General features: G+C 38.4%; 1 protein-coding gene across 1 annotated transcript; it reads left to right on the top strand.

The window, feature by feature from the left end:
• Positions 1-1399: 1399 nt before the first annotated feature.
• Positions 1400-20505, top strand: KNG1 (kininogen 1). The gene is made up of 10 exons (XM_062582428.1): positions 1400-1594; positions 4502-4612; positions 5259-5343; positions 8788-8960; positions 10632-10739; positions 14366-14447; positions 15567-15739; positions 17207-17314; positions 18268-18357; positions 19801-20505. The coding sequence occupies exons 1-10, from the start codon at positions 1400-1402 to the stop codon at positions 20503-20505; spliced, it is 1830 nt and encodes a 609-aa protein (XP_062438412.1).
• The last annotated feature ends 872 nt before the right edge of the window (positions 20506-21377 follow it).

The raw sequence follows: 21377 nt of genomic DNA, 5'->3' as shown, positions 1-21377 counted from the left end.
GGAGATAAATCAGAAATAGTGCATTCAAACACAGTACATTTCAAATAGCTCATAATTGTTTTCAAGGAGGGAAAAGCTGAGACCTGTAATAACTGTTTCAGGTTTATCAGTGAACTTTCCTCTGTGGAAATTGAGATGGGGAGGGGAAGAAGAAGCAGGAAGAGAGAATCCTAGTGTTTGTTTTTACTGTAGCCCCCGTTAAGATAAAGACTGTTCAGACAGACCTGGCACCCCAACCAGTTCAGACTAGTTATCTCATGGCATTAATCAAACAATTAGCTATTTGTTCTTCAAAGTAGATTTTTAATAGAATAAAGTTAAGGTGTGAAGGCTACACTGAACAAAAATAAATAAAATGGAAACAGCATTTTGTGTAACTGAGTGAATGTTATCTAATTTTTAAAAGGGTATGCATGTACAACTATTTCTGACATTGCTTAATCACAAAGTCTTAAAGATTTTTTTAAATACAGTAGTATTTTTGTTCTGTAATTAAATATAAGAATTTAACCAAAACTTACAGTGAGACACAGTTATAGTGAGACCAAAACTGAGACACTTCCGGTGGATTCAAAACAAAATTACCTGTTGCTCAACACTGGAGATAGAGGCTAGATGTTACCAGGCAGTTCTAATTCTGTCTCTGCCAGACACAAATAACACTGACATTAGTTTCTCTCTTCTTCCAGTGCCTCATTTTCCCTGTCTGCATAATGAAAGCAGAACATTGTGAAGATGGACTAATTCATGGTCCAGTCTCTAGACACTGGCAAGGACAGATACTTCCAACTGTAAGCTGAAGCACAAGGATTATCAAGTGCTGTTAAGAGTTATGTGACATTTAATGACAAGTATCTGTGCAAAAATATTTTTCAAATACGTACTGACTTCCCAGAACTCTTGCAGTTTGAACACTGAACAGATCTATAAAATTTACAGTGCTGCTGTCTAGAACCAGAACCTCATTATCACTGCGACCTTCTTGGGTATTTTATTTAAACCTTCTAAAATTCAAACTGAGTAGCATTTTTCATGTTAAAAAACAAACAAAAAAAGAAGCCAGCAAATTACAAACATTCTCTTTCTTTTCTCAAGGGCCCTGCTGCTGAGTTTAAACCTGGCTCCAGCTGCAGCCAGTTAGGCTGTTATCTTGATGGCAGGTGGACAACCTTAGTGTCATTCTGGTTACCACATTAACTTTATTTATCTAAACTCAGAAGTTTGTTTGCAGTATAAACAGGGTATGATGAAAACCTACCAATCCTAGTAATCCACTTGTTCTGTTTACTTAGCTATTGCTCCTGAAAAACAGAAGAGGTTACTAACTGCCTCTCAAGCAATCCTTTTCCATTCGCTTTTTAAAGAGTTACTCTAATTCAAGGGGCTGTTTTGTCCAGTTATGAAACCTCTCCTTGTGCTAGTGCTCTGCTGTAGTTTCTTTTCTAGCAGAGCCACCCCTCTTCCGTTTGAGTTTTCAGACTGCGATGACCCCGATGTCTTGGAAGCCGTTGATACAGCACTGAAGAAATACAATGGAGATAGGACAACTGGTAATCAATTTGCTCTATATGTGGTGACGGAAGCCAAAAGAAGAGTAAGTAGACTTTGCAAAAAGCATGCTGGAATTGTTCACGTGTTCTGGGTCCAATTCTTTCCATCTCCTTCATAAGAGATGGTAAATATGACAGCAAAGTGTCTTGCAAAAATGTTTTTAAAAATTACAGAAATGGTTTGCACAGTAAGATACTTGTCACCATGACTATCAGAAATGTATATTATGTTCTTATCAATGGAATTTGGTGTGCTGGTAAATTGCTTACAAATGCAAAACTAAAGAATAGAAAACCTTGATCACTAATCCAATGTGTCTTACTAGCATATTTAGTTTTCTCTTTTTCTCTTTGGGAATTCTGCCTTCTTCTATCAGCAGTAAGGTTTTCAGATCAGTGGCAAAAACAGACTTACTAAAAAACTTGATATTATCCTGACTTGGGGAAGAGGTGGTATCACACATGAAAAATAATTACCTGATAAAATTTTGCAATACTGTGAATAAACTGTGAATATTATTTGATTGATACTAGTCCTGAGTCACAGATATATCTAAAAGCACAAAGTGGTATTTTAGTCAAATAGGGAGACAGCTAAAATTATAGAAGAGAAAAGAATGAAACACGATACTTTGCCTGGAGTCCTTCTGTATACCACTAATCTAACAGAAGTGTACTTACCTCTGAAAGGCATACAAAGATGATATTACCATAATAATGACAAGCATTACTTTACTTGAAAACAACATTAGCATTTTTTTCTACTGGATTGAATTTTCAGATGCAAAATACAAGAAACTTAGTGACAGAATATTATGCACACCACAATTAGGAGGCACTTTTACCCAGATAGAAATTGAGCTCAGAAAGGGGGCACAAATTTCTCAGCATCTTACAGCAAACCATCCACATCTTTTGGTACCTATCCTCCAGTTTTCCCAATTTCAAACTAGGGAGATTTTAGTATGTAATGACAAAGACTAAAATCTGGCAAACTCATTACATAATTAGTATTAAACAAATTAATGTTTCTGTCATCTTCATTGAACTACATGTTTGCATCTGGCTGTTGTTAAAGACACATCTTGATATCAGATCTATAACACCACCTTCATCTTTGCTGGTGTTTCCAAAGGAAAGTTATTAATATCAGTATTTCATTTTAAATAAAGTTCTATTTTTTAAGAATGCATAGTTATTGTCATTATTATTCATCATTCTTCTTTACATATACTGCCTTCCCTTAAAAGACCGGAGGTTGAAATCAATTATTACTTTGAGTTACTGATCTGACTGTGATATTAAGAAAAAAAATCAGAGAAAAGGAGTCTGCAAGAGGGACTTACTTGTATTCTAAATTCATTTTCTAAAAAGAATATAGATTTTACTCATCTCCAGTCTCACAATGTTGAATGCATTAATTAAATAGGTTATTACATATTCATGTACATTTATTATTGATACGGTAATAAAACATAAGCTGACTGCTGAAAAACTGATCCTGCACCAGTTAAAGCCATAGTCGCTCATGGTAGCAATGAAATAAAAAAACAAACATACAGAAACAATGTCTCTTCTCAGGTATTTCATGTACTCAGTGAACTGAACTGATTTATTCCAGGTTTAAAACAATGTAACAGAACAGAACTTGTTTCTTTTTCAGTCCCTATCTCAGATAGTGAAATCTGATGCAGCTCCATAAATGTCAATTTATACCTGCTGAGGATTATGTCCATTATATTTTTAGAAGCTCTTTCATCCTGTTTCACAACCTGCAGCCATTATTTCAAGCACCCTGTTTTTTTCATAGTTGTAGCAATACACAATAGCAAATGAGAACACAGAATATAATTTTGCCTTCAGCACCACCAATGTAAATCCAATATATTCCACCCATGTCAACTCAACTTCCATTGCTTATACAGGAGAACAGTACAACTGAGGCAAGAATCCTGGCTGCCCTCAAATGCTACTGCTGCAGCAGTACTGCAGCAGCCTGTGTTTGAATTTCAAGAGGTACAGTGCCAGAGCATTTTTAACGGCAGTAAAGGACTAGGAACTTTTGGGTTTGTATCCGTTCTAAAGGATGAAGTGCAAACGCTGCAGTATGTTGATGTCGTTTGAAGGCACAGGCTGACTACTGAGCCCAGGGCATGGAGAAGATACCCCCTACTGGTTTACAAACATCAGAACGCCCTGAACTTCCACTGGCCAGGACAGACCTCATTTAACTTCCAGGTTTTGTCTGTATTTCATCTCACTGAATTCCTGAAGCCACCCTCAAGAACAGCTTTGTCTTTAATGCCTCCAGGAGAACTGCAGGCACAGTCAAAGGCTGTCTTTACAGCATATGCCCTCCTGAACCCTTTGCCACGAGAAGGCAGAGCCGCTTAGTACCCTGTAAATGTAGAGTAAGGCAGTTTGGACATTGCCAGGCTGCCTGAGGGCTGCTGGCTGCTGTTTCTGAGCTGCCTACAGCAGGAAAGCGGACAGATCTGGGAACAGGCCAAAAGTGAGAGTGATTGAGTCTGACAGGAGCACAGTCCAAAACGGTAAGTATGCAAACTTACCAAGCAGCAGCCCGAATTTGCTTACTAGGAGTACATTTGAATTTGAGTACAGAAACCTAACCATTTTTTTCTGTTTTTAAAATCCTAGCTACAGTATATTGAATTGTAAGCAGATGAGCATACTGCACCTACTCTATCAACATACTGTAGCTGTAGTTAAGGGCTGAATAGTATAATCAGGTAAATTAATAATTAGATTAGTGAGATTTATCAAATCTTCCATGGAGAACAGGAGCTAATCTGAAAGCATACTATAAAAAATAAGGTAACCAATATAGAGATTTAGATAGAAATATATTTACCCTTTGAAAGTCTTACTTCATCAGTGATGTCCTGATTAATCACTACGCAAATGATGACTTGCATACTGTTTTTACCCAGGCAGGTCCTGACACACAATTCTATGTGAAATATCAAATGCGAGAGACCACTTGTGCCATTGAGGAAAACAAACACTGGAAAGACTGTGATTACAAAGTACCTGCAGAAGCTGTAAGTGTCTGTCCTCTTCTAAAATTCTCTATACACAAACAGCAACATAATCAGCAAGATTGGAGTCTCTCGGGAAAAAATACAAAAGAGGCTTTAGATGTGTCTGTGTGTGTCATTATAATTCTGAAGATATACAGGAGGGACCTTTTTCATATAGACATTTCAGAGCTTCACTGCACAATTGGGGCACCCATAGCATTCAGGAAATCTTACACATCCCCAGTGGAAGTCACTGTTATTTCATATTGTACACAATGCAAAGAAAAGGAAGAAGGTAATCATATAATTTGAATCTATGTGAAATGCCATGGTCATTGCAGCATCCCTCACACAGCAGAGAGGAAATTAGGTAAATATGCAACTTATATGTATTTATTTATGAAGATGTGTTCGATTCCCTTATTCTGGCTGTATGTTCTTTAGTTAAGTAATATGCACCATCATGACACAAAGGAATCTTTCAAATTATCTGCTCTGTTCATTTCCTGTTTTTCCCACAATCAAAAAACCATTTCTTTTATAATAACAGAACAGCAAACTTGACACTACTATACATGTACATATGAACTTGTCCACCAAATATAGTACTAATCTGGGTTTCTTCACCAATCAAGTTTAAGACGAACGCTCTCACATGTATTTGCAGGAAACTGGAGAATGCACAGCTCAAGTTCAAATTAATAAGGCTGAAAAAACAAGTAACGTTTCACAAGATTGCAAAACTGTTCCAGGTATGTAAACTGCTTAGGACAGCATTCAACAGGTACTTTGAAACATAAGAATGGGAGAAAAAATATACTGAGACTTTCAGTTAATTTTAAAGGTAGAAGCTCCTCATCATTCTGTTTAGACTTTCATAAAGCATCTTCAATGAATGAGCAAGTACATGTTAAAGATGAAATTTCACTCCACTCCATTCTGCACATACGTGCTCCCCCAGGGCTCAGTACTGTGTCCCATGCTGTTCAACTTCTTCATCAACAACCTGGATGAGGGGACAGAGTGCCTCCTCAGAAAGTTTGCTGATGATACCAAGCTGGGAGGAGTAGCTGACACACCTGAGGGCCGTGCTGCCATTCAGAGAGACCTGGACAGGCTGGAGAAGAACCTCCTGAGGTTCAACAAGGGCAAGTACAGAGTGCTGCAGCTAGGGAAAAATAACCCTAGGCACCAGGACAAGCTGGGGGCTGACCTTCTAGAGAGCAGCTCTGCGAAGAAGGACCTGGGAGTGCTGGTGGATGACAAGTTGACCATGAGCCGGCAATGTGCCCTTGTGGCCAAGAAAGCCAATGGTCTCCTGGGGTGCATTAGGAAGGGTGTTGCCAGCAGGTGGAGGGAGGTGATCCTGCCCCTCTACTCAGCCCTGGTGAGACCTCATCTCAGGTACTGTGTCCAGTTCTGGGCTCCCCAGGACAAGAGAGACATGGAGCTACTGGAGAGAGTCCAGCGGAGGACTACAAAGATGATCAGAGGGCTGGAGCATCTGCCCTTTGAGGAACGGCTGTGAGAGCTGGGCCTCTTTAGCCTAGGGAAGAGAAGACTGAGGGGGGGGGGGGATCTCATCAATGTGTATAAGTATTTGAAGGGAGGGTGTCAAGGGGACGGGGACAAACTCTTTTCAGTTGTCCCGTGTGACAGGACAAGAGGCAATGGGCAGAAATTGGAGCACAGGAAGTTCCGCCTGAACGTGAGGGGGAATTTCTTCCCTGTGAGAGTGACAGAGCACCGGGACAGGTTGCCCAGAGAGGTTGTGGAGTCTCTTTCTGTGGAGATCTTCAAGGCCCGCTTGGATGCAACCCTGTCTAACATGCTGTAGGTGACCCTGCTGAGCAGGGAGGTTGGACTAGATGATTTCCAGAGGTCCCTTCCAACCTTACTGATTCTATGGTTCTATGCTATGTCAGCAAAGCACTGGCAGGTTCTGTATAAGGGGAAGACCCTGTAACCTGGTACTGAAAACTGGCATGCGTGCCTAATAAGCTTTTTAAAACATTAGAATTATATTCCAATAAAATGTATTTGTCTAAGACCAGAAGCACACCAGAAACCTAGAGACTAGATATCCCCTTGTTAAACTTTAAATTTCCATCCTCAATTACTCAAGTATGAAACTTTGCCAGAAATGTTTAGAGAAAACTTTGTATGAAAAAATTGTAACTTAATTTTCTCAAAATTAAAAATGATTAACTTAACACAAATCTTTAACTGTCAACTGAGAAAACTGCAGAAATTTTAATGTCAAAACTAAAAATCCAGTAATGATATAATTATTTGAGACTTTTTATGAAACCTATTGGACCTCAATGACAGCCAGTACTGCCCTTCTTGCCTTTAAGATATTCATACGTGATTATAACGTTCACATAATTTTCTTTATTAGAAACAAGTCACATAGTTTGACAGCTCTGTAGCTGAAATCTTTATGTACTGATGACTAGAGTTCAGGTAAGATGTATTCAAGCTAGTTTTAAAATGACCGTATAACATATTACACCATAGTGTAAGCTAACAACAGAAATATTTATCAAGATTTCTAAGATGGTTGGCAGCTTCTCTTTGAGTTTTGGTTATCTTGTTTAAAGCTATAATGGATATACCTACAGCCACTGCCTTACTAGGAACTGCAGTACTCACAGACCATGTTCTACTACTGAACAAATGCTGCTTGGTTTCAAATGCATTTGTAAGGCAATGGTGACATCTAGTTGCCAGTAAAAGGTGTGTGAATTCCACAGAGAATGCATTGGAAATTTGCATTTGAATCTTTGTTTAGAAAGATAAAGAATCACTTTTGAATTAAATGAATCGGGAATTCAACCTACACAGATCATCTTTTGTTACCAAAAAAAGCAATACGCATTTGTTCAGCACTTACAAAAAGGTGAAAACCATAGCCCTTTCAGAACTGGGTGTATTAATGCTTTATTATCTTGCTTGTGATTGCTCCCTGAAAACAAGGCAATATTCTTTTGTAACATATATATATAAACATAGACTTGTCACGACTGAGTCAAAGATAGGCAGCAAAAGATGATGCTATAAACACAAAGGGCCTGACTCTATTCATGCACCCTGTAAGAGATAAGACTAATAATATTCCTTACATTGAGTTATTCCAAATGTACAAAGCAGCAAGAAGCAAAATAAAATGCAAAGGATTCAAATAGAAGAGTTAAACAATGGATTGGGTCTATTGAAGGATTTCTACACTATATGTTAGGTACCATACTGTTCAACTTCCTTGGTGGAACTGTTTTATCTTATGACCCTGGACTGGATCCCCAGCTGGTGCAAGCTGGCATAACTCCATTAAAGCCAGTTTATGCCAGCTGAGAATCAGGCACACAAATTTTATTTCAGTTCCAGAGAGACCATATATTGCCTTTGATTCTCAAGCTCACTGAATCGTGAAATTAATTTATGTACTGAACTAGGAAACTAATTTATGAAAATCCAATCCATGATTAAGGAAAGAGGGTTAAAGGGATTAGTAGTAGGAAAGAGAATTTTGAACATCTCCTTCAAGTTTGCCTATCCACAACATCCCAATTGGTTCAACCTGGAAGCTAACACCAAGTGGTAACTTTTTGGCAGGTGAAGTGACTAGCAAAGGCAGTTTAGGCAACACAGGAGAAGAATAGTTTAACTACAGTTTCTAAGGAGCTCTGAGTCATGGCAGTCCACATAGTGAGCCAAAGCATTGCTGCCAAAGTCCCCTTTCTGAAACTTTGGTGAGGTCAGGAAACAGCTGCACACTGTGGGTGAACTTTGAAGAATCTGAAGAACATCTGTAACTGCAGCCTCCACTGGCTCTTCCCGGACTGGATAAGGGAGAACTCCTCCTTAGTAGTGTCACAGAAATCATCAAAACTGAATGCAAGATTTTTCTGAGATTCAATGACTCCTGAACTTTGTGGGTGAAGTTTGCTGCTGAAACCATGCTTAGATTCAAATTTCATAATGGCCCCTATCACTACATAGAGAAGCATGTCTCTAAATAGCATGAATATCTTTGCAGGCCTGGAAACCTGAATCTAGATTTTGCTGATTGCTTTGATTAAAAGCAGGGAAGACCCTTTCTTGTTGAACCTTCTCTGTCATTCCCATGTATGAGAAATTAAAATTGACACAGCTTTATATGCAGGCCTATATTTTTTGGTTTGTTTCTTTTCCAGCTGCAACAAAGATAACAGTCGCTGAGGCTGCATGTCTTGGATGCTTTCAGCCTCTATCAACTGACTCTTTACAAGTGTCAGAAATTCTGAAAAAAGCCATTCAAAAGTTTAATAAGCACAGTGATGAAGCCGCCCTTTTTAAACTTATTGAAATAAAAGAAGCAAAAATACAGGTTTGTATATGATTTTTCTATACATTTTACAAAAGAAAAAGGTACTTTGGTTGTTTTATGTACATATCTCTGATTTTAAGGTGTATTTTATTTCACAGTAAGATCATACAGAATGCAGATCATCTAAGTAATTCTCTTCAGTTCTGTGGAATGGTGAACTGTTACTTACTAGCTTTTCAGAGCTTTCATCTTTATGAACTGGTACTAAACACGGTTGTCACTATCTGCAGTTGCAATCAACCAGTGTTCAGCCTCAGTTCATTCGTATGCAGTGCTGACACAGGCACCTCATGTCATCTTAGATGTCCTAGAGTAATCCACTAGACCCCTATATGAAGCACCAGCCAGAGCAGCTTTGTGTCTGTTCCTGTCCCTAGATTCTGTGCCAAAACTGCTAACATATGCAGATGTCCCATACACTCTAGATAAGTATCTAGTGCCATTTGAGGGGCTATGTTTATGCAATGGAATAGGACTTGAATGTCAGCAGCTGATATACATTATAGGACATGTAAAATCAATAAAGAAAAATGGGTCGGAAAAACAAAAAGCCAGCATGTAATTTGCTGAAAGATTTCTGCATGTGGCAATATCCGCTGTGCTAGAAACAGATGCTCAGATTGTGGAATACCAACTGACATGGAATATCTATGCAAGAGCTATTTCCCTGCAAAAGGCTCTCCTATGGATTGCTGTGACATTGCTAGAAAGTAGAGTTTCTGATTTGATTTTTAAACAGTATGTAACCTGAAACCAAATACAAATCCTTTAATTTGAATATGCATGTGTTTACATTGCCAAAAAGAATCTTCTGTTCTCATGTCAATTTGACCCATGATTTAATTCAGATGGTTCTCCTTTTACTTACTGATGGAAATGATCCTCTTACTGAAAGACAAGCATACAAGACACTTAAGCCCCGTGGCAAAATATTAGAGAGATTGAACTCCAGCAGCTACAGAGAGGACCATCACATCATTTCTGTCCAACAATGACTAGTCAAGAGCCCCCTCCGCTGTAACTGATCTGGGAGGGAAAGTGTATTTGATTCTTATTTCTGAATTTTGCTCAAATGCTGCCTGAACTAACTCTGTGACATGGAGAGATCTCATGGATGAGAAGCAGTAGTGACAGTATTAAAAACTGAACTGCTTCCTGAGAGAAAATAAAAAAAGATCAAAAGTCTGGACAAAATAGGGGCAAGAATCCCCAAGGCAGACACAATTACAGGTAGATGATACATGCAGGACACTCGGCAACAAATGATGCCAACAGTGCCAACATTATTCAGATTTTGTTTTACTATGTTGCATACTCTGGAACATGGGAATTGCCAAGCTGTATTAGTGTAGTCATCTATCTAGGCCAGCTTCCTGTCACTGGGAGAAATAAATAACAGACACTTTGGAGGCAAGTGCAAGAAACCATGTGGTAAGAAGCTGCAGGCTTGCCAGGATAACCTGAACCTGAATACAAACTGCATTTCTAATATCTGCATGGCTTAACTTATGTTCTGTAGCTTAAGAACAGTATTTTCTTGCTGTTTTTAAGCACTGTATGGCTCATGACTGCAAAGTGATTTCATGGATGGAAAGCACTTGTTTTCTTTGGTGATTGAATTTAATAGTTTAACTTCAAAGCATGTGCTGGCTTATTTAATACATCTTCCAGGTGGTAGCTGGATGGAATTATATAATTAAATATGAAATCAAGGAGACGAATTGTTCCAAAGACCAATTTCAAGATTTAAGTCCAGAATGCAAAACCACTTCTACAGGGGTAAGTAATCTTCAAAATCTGTTTACCAATCAACCATTATTAGCAAATAATGATTGAAATCTGACTCAGAAAAATACATATACATTTATTTAACTTAGACAATTAAGTTTAAATCCAAGCTTACAGAGAACTGTCTGTTTATGCAGTTAGAACACCTGTGTCCTCTTGAATCAGTGACCAAGAAAACTGCTAAAATCTTTGCAGATTTCTCTACAGACTCCAGCCTTACTCAAATAAATAATTCATTGAGAAGTTCAGATCGAGAGAGCTACTCTAATACAAATCAAGTAATAAGAAAAATTAGCACTACTTTTCAGCATAAGACACATCTTCTAGGAAAAATAAATAGCTATTTTTTTATTTACCTTTACTCCAGTTCAGATAAGAAAGCTTCAAAAAGAATTATTAACGAATATACATATTCTAGCTAAACAGTGCTGCTGCTCTATTACCCACTGCTGCTCTTCCACGTTGGCAACAACAATACTGCCAAGGGCAACTTGGGAAGTATCAAACGTGACTTCAGAGCTTTAGGAACAATGATCAGGGGTCTGGGGCCCAGGCTGTTTTCTCCTTGATCCTGTCAGTGAGCTGGAAGGATAGGAGGAGGAGTAGATGGATACTCCAAGTAAATAAGTGGCTGCTTCACTGGTTGGCAACAGGGTCTTGGTTTCTATGACTACGGGACTCTGAAGATGATTGACTGGGAGAGATGAAATCCACTTCACTAAATGGAGCATGTGTGCCTTTGCCAATAGGCTGGCCAACCTCATAAGAAGGGCTTTAAACTAGGAAAGATGGGGGGTAAGGGAGAGATACCAAGACCACGCAGGCAGCAAGTGGGATTACCTCCAGCACTGCATACAGCTAAGGAAGTACTTACAAGACAAGACTATGGGGAATCCCCTTGTACCCTTCCTGCAAAATCAGCATGCTTGAACACTTCTCTGAAAGAGACCTGCATGGGTGAACAAGGAGCTCCTTGCAAAACTCAAAGAGAAGAAGGAAGTGCATAAAAGATGTAAGCACGGACAGGCCACTTGGGAGCATTATAGGAACATCATCTGAGTATACAGGGATGTGACTAGGAAGGTCAAGGCCCATTTGGAATTGAATCTGGCAAAGGATGTCACGGACAGCAAGAAGGGCTTCTTTAAATACATCAGTAACAAAAGAAAGACTAGGGAGAATGTGGGCCTGCTACTGAATGGGGCAGAGGCCCTGGTGACGAATGATACAGAGAAGGCAGAGATATTGAATGCCTTCTTTGCTTCAGTCTTTACTGGTAAGACCAGTCCTCAGGAATCCCAGACCCTAGAGACTATGGATAAAGTCTGGAGAAAGAAATACTTTGCCTTGGTTGAGGCGAATTGGGTTGGAGATCATTTAACCAAACTGGACATCCGCAAGCCTATGGGCTCTGACGGGATGTACCCACTACTGCTGAGTGAGCTGGCAGATGTCTTTGCTAGGCTGCTCTCAATCACCTTTGAAAGGACACAGAGAATAGGAGAGGCATCTGAGGACCAGAAGAAGGCTAATGTCACTTCAGTCTTCACAAAGGAATCCAGGAAACTACAGGTCAGTCAGTCAGCCTCACCTCACCTCCATCCCTGGAAAAATGATGGAATAAGTCATTCTGGATGTCATCTCCAGACATATGGAGGGTAAGAAGGTGATCAGGAGTAGTCAGCATAGATTCACCAAGGGGAAATCATGCTTAACCAATCTGATAGCCTTCCATGATGGAATGACTGGCTGGATAGATGAGGGAAGAGCAGTAGATGTTATCTACATTGACTTTGGGAAGGCTTTTGACACTGTCTCCCACAATATCCTCATAGGCAAGCTCAGGAAGTGTGGGATAGATGAGCAGTGAGGTGGACTGAAAACTGGCTGAAAGGCAGAGCTCAGAATGTTGTGCTCAATGGTGCAAAGCCTAGTTGGAGGCCTCTAGATAGCGGTGTCCCCCAGGGCTCAGTACTGTTCAACCTCTCTATCAGTGACCTGGATGAAGGGACAGAGTGCAGCCTGAGCAAGTTTGCTGATGACACAAAGCTGGGAGGAGTGTCTGATACACCACAGGGTCGTGCTGCCATTCAGAGACCTTGATAGGCTGGAGAAATGGGCAGAGAGGAATCTCGTGAAGTTCACACAGGGAAGTGCAGAGTCCTGCACCTAGGGAGGAATAACCTTGTTGTGGGGCAACCTGCTGGAAAGCAGCTCTGCAGAGAAGGATCTGGAGGTCCTGGCGGACTGCGGCTGACCATGAGCCAGCAATGTGCACTAGTGGCCAAGGAGGCCAACGGTATCTTGGGTCGCATGAGGAAGAGTGTTGCCAGCAGGTCAAGAGAGGTGATCTTCCCCCTCTACTCAGCCCTGGTGAGGCCATATCTAGAGTGCTGTTTCCAGTTCTGGGCTCCCCAATACAAGAGACATGGAGCAACTGGAGAGAGTCCAGCAAAAGGCTACTAAGATGATTAAGGGATAGGAGCATCTCTTTTATAAGGAAAGGCTGCAAAACCTGTTCATTCTGGAGAAGAGAAGGCTGAGGGGGGATCTTATCAATGCATATACATATCCGAAGGGAGGGTGTCATGAGGATGGGGCCAGACTCTTCTCAGTGGTGCCCAGTAGTAGGACAAAAGGCAATAGGCAAAAAATGAAACACAGGCAGTTCCATCTTAACATGAGAAAAAAATTCTTTCCTGTGAGGGTGACACAGCACTGGAACAGGTTACCCAAAGAGGTTGTGAAGTCTCCTTCCTTGGAGATACTCAAAAGCCATCTGGACACGATCCTGTCTAATGTGCTCTAGGTGACCTTGCTTGAGTAGGGCACGGGGTTGGACTAGATGACCTTTAGAGGTCCTTACAACTCAACCTTTCTGTGATTCTGTGATAAGGGTCTTTCTTGAAACCTTTTTGAAAATCTGTACTATATTAATCTAATAGGGCTCTTCACTCACATTTGTCAATACTCTTGAAGAACTTAGAGAGATCGGCAAAATATGACTTCTGTCTACAAAGAAAAAGCTGATTCTCCTTGATGTAGTCTAATTCTTTCCCTATTATAAAGTCTAATCATTTGAATGGTACAGACATCAGGCTTACTAGTCTATAGCTTACTAGAAACCTTTTTAAAAAGAATGGGATCACATTTGCTTTCTTCCAGTCCTAGAATACCAAGGTAGTTCTAAGCAAGAAGACATCTACCACAGTTTCTTTAGAATGCTTAAATGAATATTAGCAGGCCCAGAAACCCTGTACTGTTTTTTTTCTTAGTTCCATAACCTTCTTTTGTGGTCTTCATAATTTGAAACAGAACTTCCAATGAATTCTCTGTAAAACAGGCTTGGGAATCTCCCTTTTTCCTTTTGTAATGAACATATACAAATAACTCACTTAGTTTTCATGATTTTCTCTGAATGGTCTTTCTAAATCCTGATCATTTATTGGCTCTGTATACTGTCTGGCAGGCTTCTAACTCCCAGTGTGTTGGAGGAAGGAATTACTAGTAGAACAATTCACTTATTCTGTTACCAGAAAGCTGTTAGGACATTTACTTGAATTTGCTCATTACTTCTAAGTAATAATGTGCAGCTTCATTTTGTTTTTTAACTCCAGCGTGTAGGTAACTGTGAGGCCAAAGCATATGAAAATCTTGCTGCGCAGATCATAGATATTGCAAGTCAGTGCAAGTTCCCAGGTATGTAACAGGCACCACACAAGTTCTGCAATTTTCAATGTTTTGTTACAATCTTAAAAAATGTAAAACAAAAAGGCAGGAGATGACAACAGACAATAACAAGAAAAAGTAATTCTTTGTGACAGAAAAGCACCTCCTCTTCATGAAACATTATCAAAGATTTTTTTCACTTCCTACAAATAGTTTTCATACAAATGAAAATTAATTTTATCATTTATATACTGCCCTTTCTCCGTGTCAGGTGGCTGGTCCTGGACTCTCACTTGGAGACCAGCAGATACAAACTCAAGGAATATAACTGCCCTACAAAGATTATTTCCTTTTCCACCACAATGACCAGGCAGCTAATATCATGTTCTTTAAATAATCAATCCTTTCTAGATTTTCTAAAGACTTCTAATACGCTCTTTCAAAAGCAAAAGGAGCTGACTACTTTTAAGATTTTGGCCAAAAATTAGTAATTAATCTAGTGATAATATCATTGTTTTTATTTCACATTGCATGGCTATCCCTAAATTTGCTAAGTTATAATCTTAAATTTTTCCTTGGAAGTAAATTATCTAGATTATCTATCTTCTTCCTCCAACCATCTATTTGGACAAAGGCTATCACCACTTCACAGCTATTTCTTTGCAAACAAAAATGTTATTTTGCAGATCTGTCAAATCACTGAATACAATTTTACCCCATGTAGCAGGTATTGCTTTCTCACCCATTCTGAGACTTGTTTTTCTTTAAAAATGATATACCTCAATGCTCTCACTCATTGCCAATAACTTGAACTCTGGGCTGGATCCTTTTCTCCCCAACTCAGGTCCTTTTATATGTACAGATGTTATCTTCTTTTATTTGCCAGATACCTTCAATTGGTACACCCAATTCTTATTTCTATGAGAAGACTATTGTTTAGTGTCCTGTATGACAGTAGGTGCTGACACAGTGCTCTTTTAGATAATCAAGATATGATAACATTGTTCACATAAAGATGTTTTGGTTTAACATGATAGACTCAAACACAAAGCCTTCCAGAAGGTGGAGATTTATAAGTAAACGGTTTTCCCAGCCTATGTGTACTGAATCTTTTGTTCCTTAGATTTGAAATCCATTATTTTCTTTTAGTTGAAGAAATGGTAAATCCTCCCACTCGCATTTGTCCTGGTTGTCCAAAGACTATCCCAAAAGACAGCCCAGAATTGAAAGAACTACTGGAGGTTTGTATGGAGAAGTACAATTTGGAGACCAATGATGATTTCTACTATAAAGCTGGAGACATAGAAGAAGCAACTGTTCAGGTTGGGATTTATTTTTCCTTTTAAAACTAGTTCTTTGTATGTCACAGAGATGAGGCACAGACAGCAGTGCTATTGATCTGAACTGAATGTTAGTTAAAGTTTGGATTTAGAATTGAAATAACGTTTTTTTCTAAAGGTTGATACACATGTGGTCACTGAGATATCCATGCACTCCTTGCAATATTTTGCCTATCTTGTTTTGCATTCAAAAGTGATTTAAAACCCCTGAGCTCCTTGATCTAATGGCTTTTTACTTTTTATGTGATTTTAAAAGCATAGGAAGGAGGTTGATTTAGGGCATCTTGATTTCTGCATTTCTATTCCACCTTTTAATCAGTCTTTGTAATGTTCCATAGACATTTAAGATAGAAAAGATTTATTAGACAAAGCTACTGATGATCCACTGCACCGAAATTCTGTATGTTATTTTATGCATTGCCCACCCTACAATAGTTTTAAACTCCAAGAAATAGTTTTAAACTCCAAGAAATGGGGCTTCCCAATAATACTGCTAATAATGTTCCAACTAGATTCACAAGAATGTGCAACATTTGTGCATAACTTAACATATACAGATAAAAACAGCTAGATTGAAAGAAGAAAAAGAACCAGGAGGATAATACTGATCAGTATTTGTGTTTGCATCAGTTACTGTCCTGTATGGGTTTAGAAATCCCCAAAGAAGTGTTTTTTTTTTTTTTTTTTTTTTTTTTTTTTTTTGATTTGTTTTTTTTTTTGTTTGTTTTTTTAAGGAGTATTTTTGAAGATATAACTAGTCATTAGCATGTGGGGTAATACTGGAGAAAGCACTGAAAGAAGTGCATCAAAGCTCTTCTGAGTAGTTCATGTTCTTACTAATAACACGTGTGTTTTTTCCTCTTGCCCACCTTTCATATGATTGATATTAGCAAGCAAAAATTTTTAAAGTAGACTTATAAAGAGCCAGAATTTCATGCCTTGCCTGCTGTCTCTACAGCAAGATATGTATTACTTTAGGCATTGTAAGAAATACTTAGAGAACTCATTCCAGGCATATCCTTGAACCTTTCTTTAATGCCAAACATGTCCATTTTCAACTGAGCCTGTTTACTACACACTTCATTTTGCTCACATCCAATTTCTCTTGCATCATATTTGGCTCCCTGCAGTGATGTCTCTAATGATTTCATTTGTTATTAAAGAAATTACTCCATGCATCCAATAAAATAAAGCCAGAATTGTGGGCCTAGTGTTATTCTGACCCTTCTGTCTCCTCCAATTTTAATGCTGGAATTTCTGAGAATAGGACTAGAGTAAACAAGTAAGTTGATTAGAAGCAGATATCTTTGCTGTCAAGTATTTTAATATCACTCTTAATATATATGACCCAATGGTCAGGAAATAAACTTGCAGAAACCCATCTTTTCTGTGAACCCCTTTTCAGTAAAAACTCCTTTACCACAGAAAGCCTTCTTGCTGATTTTTCAGGTGGTTGCAGGGAAAAACTACCATATAGTATTTACAGTCAAGAAGACAAACTGCTCAAAGAAAGAGTTTGAAAAACTTAATGAAGACTGTGAAGTCACAGCTGACAGCGTAAGTCGTGATGATGTTGCCAATTATAATGTCAAAAGAACTATTCCAAGTGGACACATTTGATTTTGAGCTCCATCACCTTTTTCAGTAACCATCTGCCTCAACTAGAGGGATACCTTTCAATATCTGCAATTCAAGCTGCTGACAGCAGCAGTAAAACACGAAGCTTAAACTGAGCCACCTCAACTGCAGTATCTTAGTGTTCACTGCAAAGTGAAGGGGACTTTATTCTGTAACTATGAATCACAGAAGGGAGGGAAGGAGACTGCTGGGAAATGAAATGGCTGTAATATTCCTGAATTTGTGGCACTTGCAGCTGAAGGAATGTATGAGATTGAAGCATTACTGGTACGCAAAGGACTGATAATTCTGGAATGCATGCTGCTGATACTGGAAAAATCCATTCCAGCTGCTGGGAAGCAATGCTAATAGGACTGGAAACCACTGGCAAAAGAGTTGGTTGGAAAAGAGAGAAGCCTATTTCCCCTTTCTTTTCCTAACACATGAACAGTTTTTATGTAAGGGTTAAAAACTGTAAGTGCAGCAAACTAACTAGTTGAATAAATGTACCTTTCTCTTTCTCTAAAAGAAAAATTTCCAAATTTTAACAAGTGGTAATACCATCAAGAGACAATATTTGTTAGGAATATCACGAGGATTAAATAGTTAGTGCTCCAAAAGTACCAGAAATAAAAAAAAATCCAGTAAGTGTTGCTAGAAGTTGAATTAAAGTGTTTAAATAGGCATCCTAAGACTTTGGAAAACTAAACAGTGATGTGTTGTAGTACAAAGGAATCTCCATTGCTAAGATGGATTTCATAGATATTCAGGTAAAGCTCCAAATATACTTGTATTTAAAAGTACTAAAAATATTTATACTTTTTCATGTACAACTCTTCCTTTTTGTCTGATGTTTTCCTGTTTTAACATGTTAATTTTTGTTTTGACAACAGCTACCACTGAAATGTGAAGCACAAATTTACGTGATCCCATGGCAGAATAAAATCTTGCCCCACGTTAACTGCACTACAGCATATTTGCCGGTACGATCTCTTTTCATTATCTACCATCATAAGCAGAGCATACAATAATGAAAGACATCACATTCTTTATCCATCCCAAATTATCTCATACATTGTACCAAAAATAAAGGAACACACACCTTTAATCACCTTATAATGCCACACTACTCCTTCACTATCTAACCTCAGCAAACTTGTTGCATCAAAGTCTATTTTGACACAATATGAGACAGTAGACAACACAGTGATTACAGAAATACAAAGAAAGGCAGGAGCACAGAGAGAACATTCTGCCTCTTGACTGCTTCTTTGCATTATCAATTAAGCTTTGAGGTATTAAGCCCTACCAGTTCCTTTGAATCATTCTTCATACTACGTTTAAAAATTAGGACAAAAACGTATTTAGCAATGCAAAAATTTATATCCCACAGATGCAAAAGTTTCAAAAGCATCTGCCATTCTTTGCATGTCAGTGGAGTAGCAAATTTCCTTCTGCTTAAAATTGTCAGTCTCTGCAGGAACAGCTTTTAGAGTTTGCTCCTAGCTCAGCTCCACTCAACCAGCCCTGAATGTGGGTCAGTTTTGAAGTCTCAGAACAGAAAATAAATACAAGCTTTTTATAGTTCTGATAATTGTATTTTCAGTAATTTTGCTGTATTCAGCACTTTCATAACTACCTATTCATTAGGTATTGACTAACAAGTAGCTCCCCTTTCAGTTTCCATTATAATATTGTATTCACATCAATTTTCAAATTTAGCTCCCCCCTAAACATTCCTGATTTGCAGTTAGATAAGGATCAGAGCTTTGGTAGACAGAAATGAAACCCATGTCAGACACAAGTTCTACACCATGCATTCAGTATTCATTTTTCAGCTGAACAAATAGTGATAGGGAAATTGAGATTACTCAATGACAAATGAATGTTTTATAGTATCAGTGTTAACCTGTATGTATTATTTCTAAGCAGCTCTACGAAATATGTATTTTAAATCTAGAAACAAAAAATTGAATAGTTATATCTCATAGGATGAAACAGTCCAGATCTTTCATATATTCTGTCAACTTCAGCACAAATTGTTTTTATAAATCAGAATGTTATTCTCTAACAAGAGCAGGGACATTTTCATCCTAGAAATCAACTGTACTCTAAAACAAACTAAAATAAATACACACTTACAACTGTTTTCTTCTCTATAGTATCATTCCACACTAAAACTGGCAAAATTTCAACAATAAATGAATTGCTTCTCTTACATATAATCATTAAATTACTCAGGAGCTACGTGGATGGGTATTTATGTTCTGACCCTTATCACAGCTAGAACAGATTCAGTTTACTTAAACTCTTTTGCTAATCAACTCACATACTACAGTAAGCCAACTTCTGAATTTTCCAAATCTGAAGCTATTATTTTTGGTCACGTAAAAAATATGGCTAACTATTACTGCAATGTTTTCTAGTTTCTTCTTGCAAGAAGGCCTCCTGGATTCACCCCCTTTCGAAGTGTATCCCTTGTACAGTATCTGCCAGATAAAACAACACCGTCTGACAAAAATGAAACGGAAAGTCAAACACCTAGCAAAGAAATGAGTCAAGATAATGGACATGGACCAGAAGGTGAAGGTGAACCAGGGCATAAACATAGGCATAAACATGAGCGTGGATTTAGAAAGGATCTTGCAACTGACAAAAGGCTTGGGCAAGGCATTGATTGTGGGCACAGAACTGGCCATGGGTGTGGGCATCAAAAACACAGTAAACATGGTAAACATAAACATCCAAAACCCAAATCTTCTGAGGAATCTGATGAAAGGGTTTTTAATCACAAGGAAACCCTCCCACCATCCAATGATGAAATGGTGTCAGAGCTAGTTACTCCTGGGGCTACAAGACAGGAAACTAGTATTCCTACACAAACAGTACCTCTTCCTGATATTTTTTTATTTAATGGGTTGCCAGATCACTCAGAGTCTCCTCTTCCTCGATGTCCTGGAAAACCATGGAAGCCAATTATGGACCTCCCAGTTCCTTCTAGCTTTCCCAGAGAACTGACAGACGAAGACCTCTTACCTTCTGCAGTAGAAAACATCAACCCAACAACAGAAAACTCAAATCCTGCCCAGAAAGAAGAGGCAGACTTTGACCTTTCAGATGCTTTACAATAATTCAAGCATTGTACAATCCTCTTCTGAGGCCACACACAGAAAATAAAAATATTATTGTCCTTTAAAATCTATGAAATCTTAGAGATAAAAATCTCCCAATTCTGTTAGCTAAGATATTTAAGTAGGTCCCCAACACTTTTGCAGATTTAAGACCATAAATCTGTGTTTGCATATCTTTGCACATAAGACAAAGCTGTAAAACAGGAATAGCATCATGGATGCAGAACCAGCCTATTGAAGAGAATCCAGGACAACTCAACAGCCTTCTGCTGTAGATGTTACAGTTATAAGTAACTCATCTGTCTCAAGATGCTATAAACACACAGTGAATCACTGCATCAAATCTCAATATATTGCATTTAAACCAATGGCATAAAGAATTTTGCAAATTACACGAAGAATCTCAACCAAATATTTCTGATAGGTAAGACAAAAGCAAGCCAATATAGAACAAGGATGCCTGCTTTAGATATTTAAAATAATACATCTCTAATTTACGAGACTGAAAATTTTAAAACACAAAATAAAATAAACAAATCTGGCTTATCTGTCATTTCTCTAATTAATATTCCCATCAGTCTATCACTAGCAGGTGGTCTTGTTGAAAAAGTTAACAGGGGGAGCTGACAGAAACCTAAATAAATATATACACATAGGGAATACGCTTAACCACACAGCAGAGGCACTATTGACTGGCAGATTTTCAAGTGGTAGAGGTGCACAAATATTATAGATCAGATGACAGAATTGCAAACACTCAAGATGCCTAAAAATTGTCTGACCTCTTCCATTATAAGAGTTAGTTCAACTCTGGGAATCTACCAAAGGCTGAGCTCTTGGTGGTAATCTTAGCTAAAAAGTAGCAAATATTT

This window comes from Rhea pennata, chromosome 9 (genome assembly GCF_028389875.1).
Source record: "Rhea pennata isolate bPtePen1 chromosome 9, bPtePen1.pri, whole genome shotgun sequence".
NCBI lineage: Eukaryota > Metazoa > Chordata > Aves > Rheiformes > Rheidae > Rhea > Rhea pennata.
Note: the sequence above shows the minus strand (reverse complement) of the source record. Positions and strands in the feature narration are given on the sequence as shown.

Coding starts and splice junctions, on each gene's coding strand:
- KNG1 (XM_062582428.1), top strand. CDS start 1,400: ATGAAACCTCTCCTTGTGCTAGTGCTCTGCTGTAGTTTCTTTTCTAGC. Junction 1,595..4,501: donor TGACGGAAGCCAAAAGAAGA/GTAAGTAGACTT, acceptor GTTTTTACCCAG/GCAGGTCCTGACACACAATT. Junction 10,740..14,365: donor GCAAAACCACTTCTACAGGG/GTAAGTAATCTT, acceptor TTTTAACTCCAG/CGTGTAGGTAACTGTGAGGC.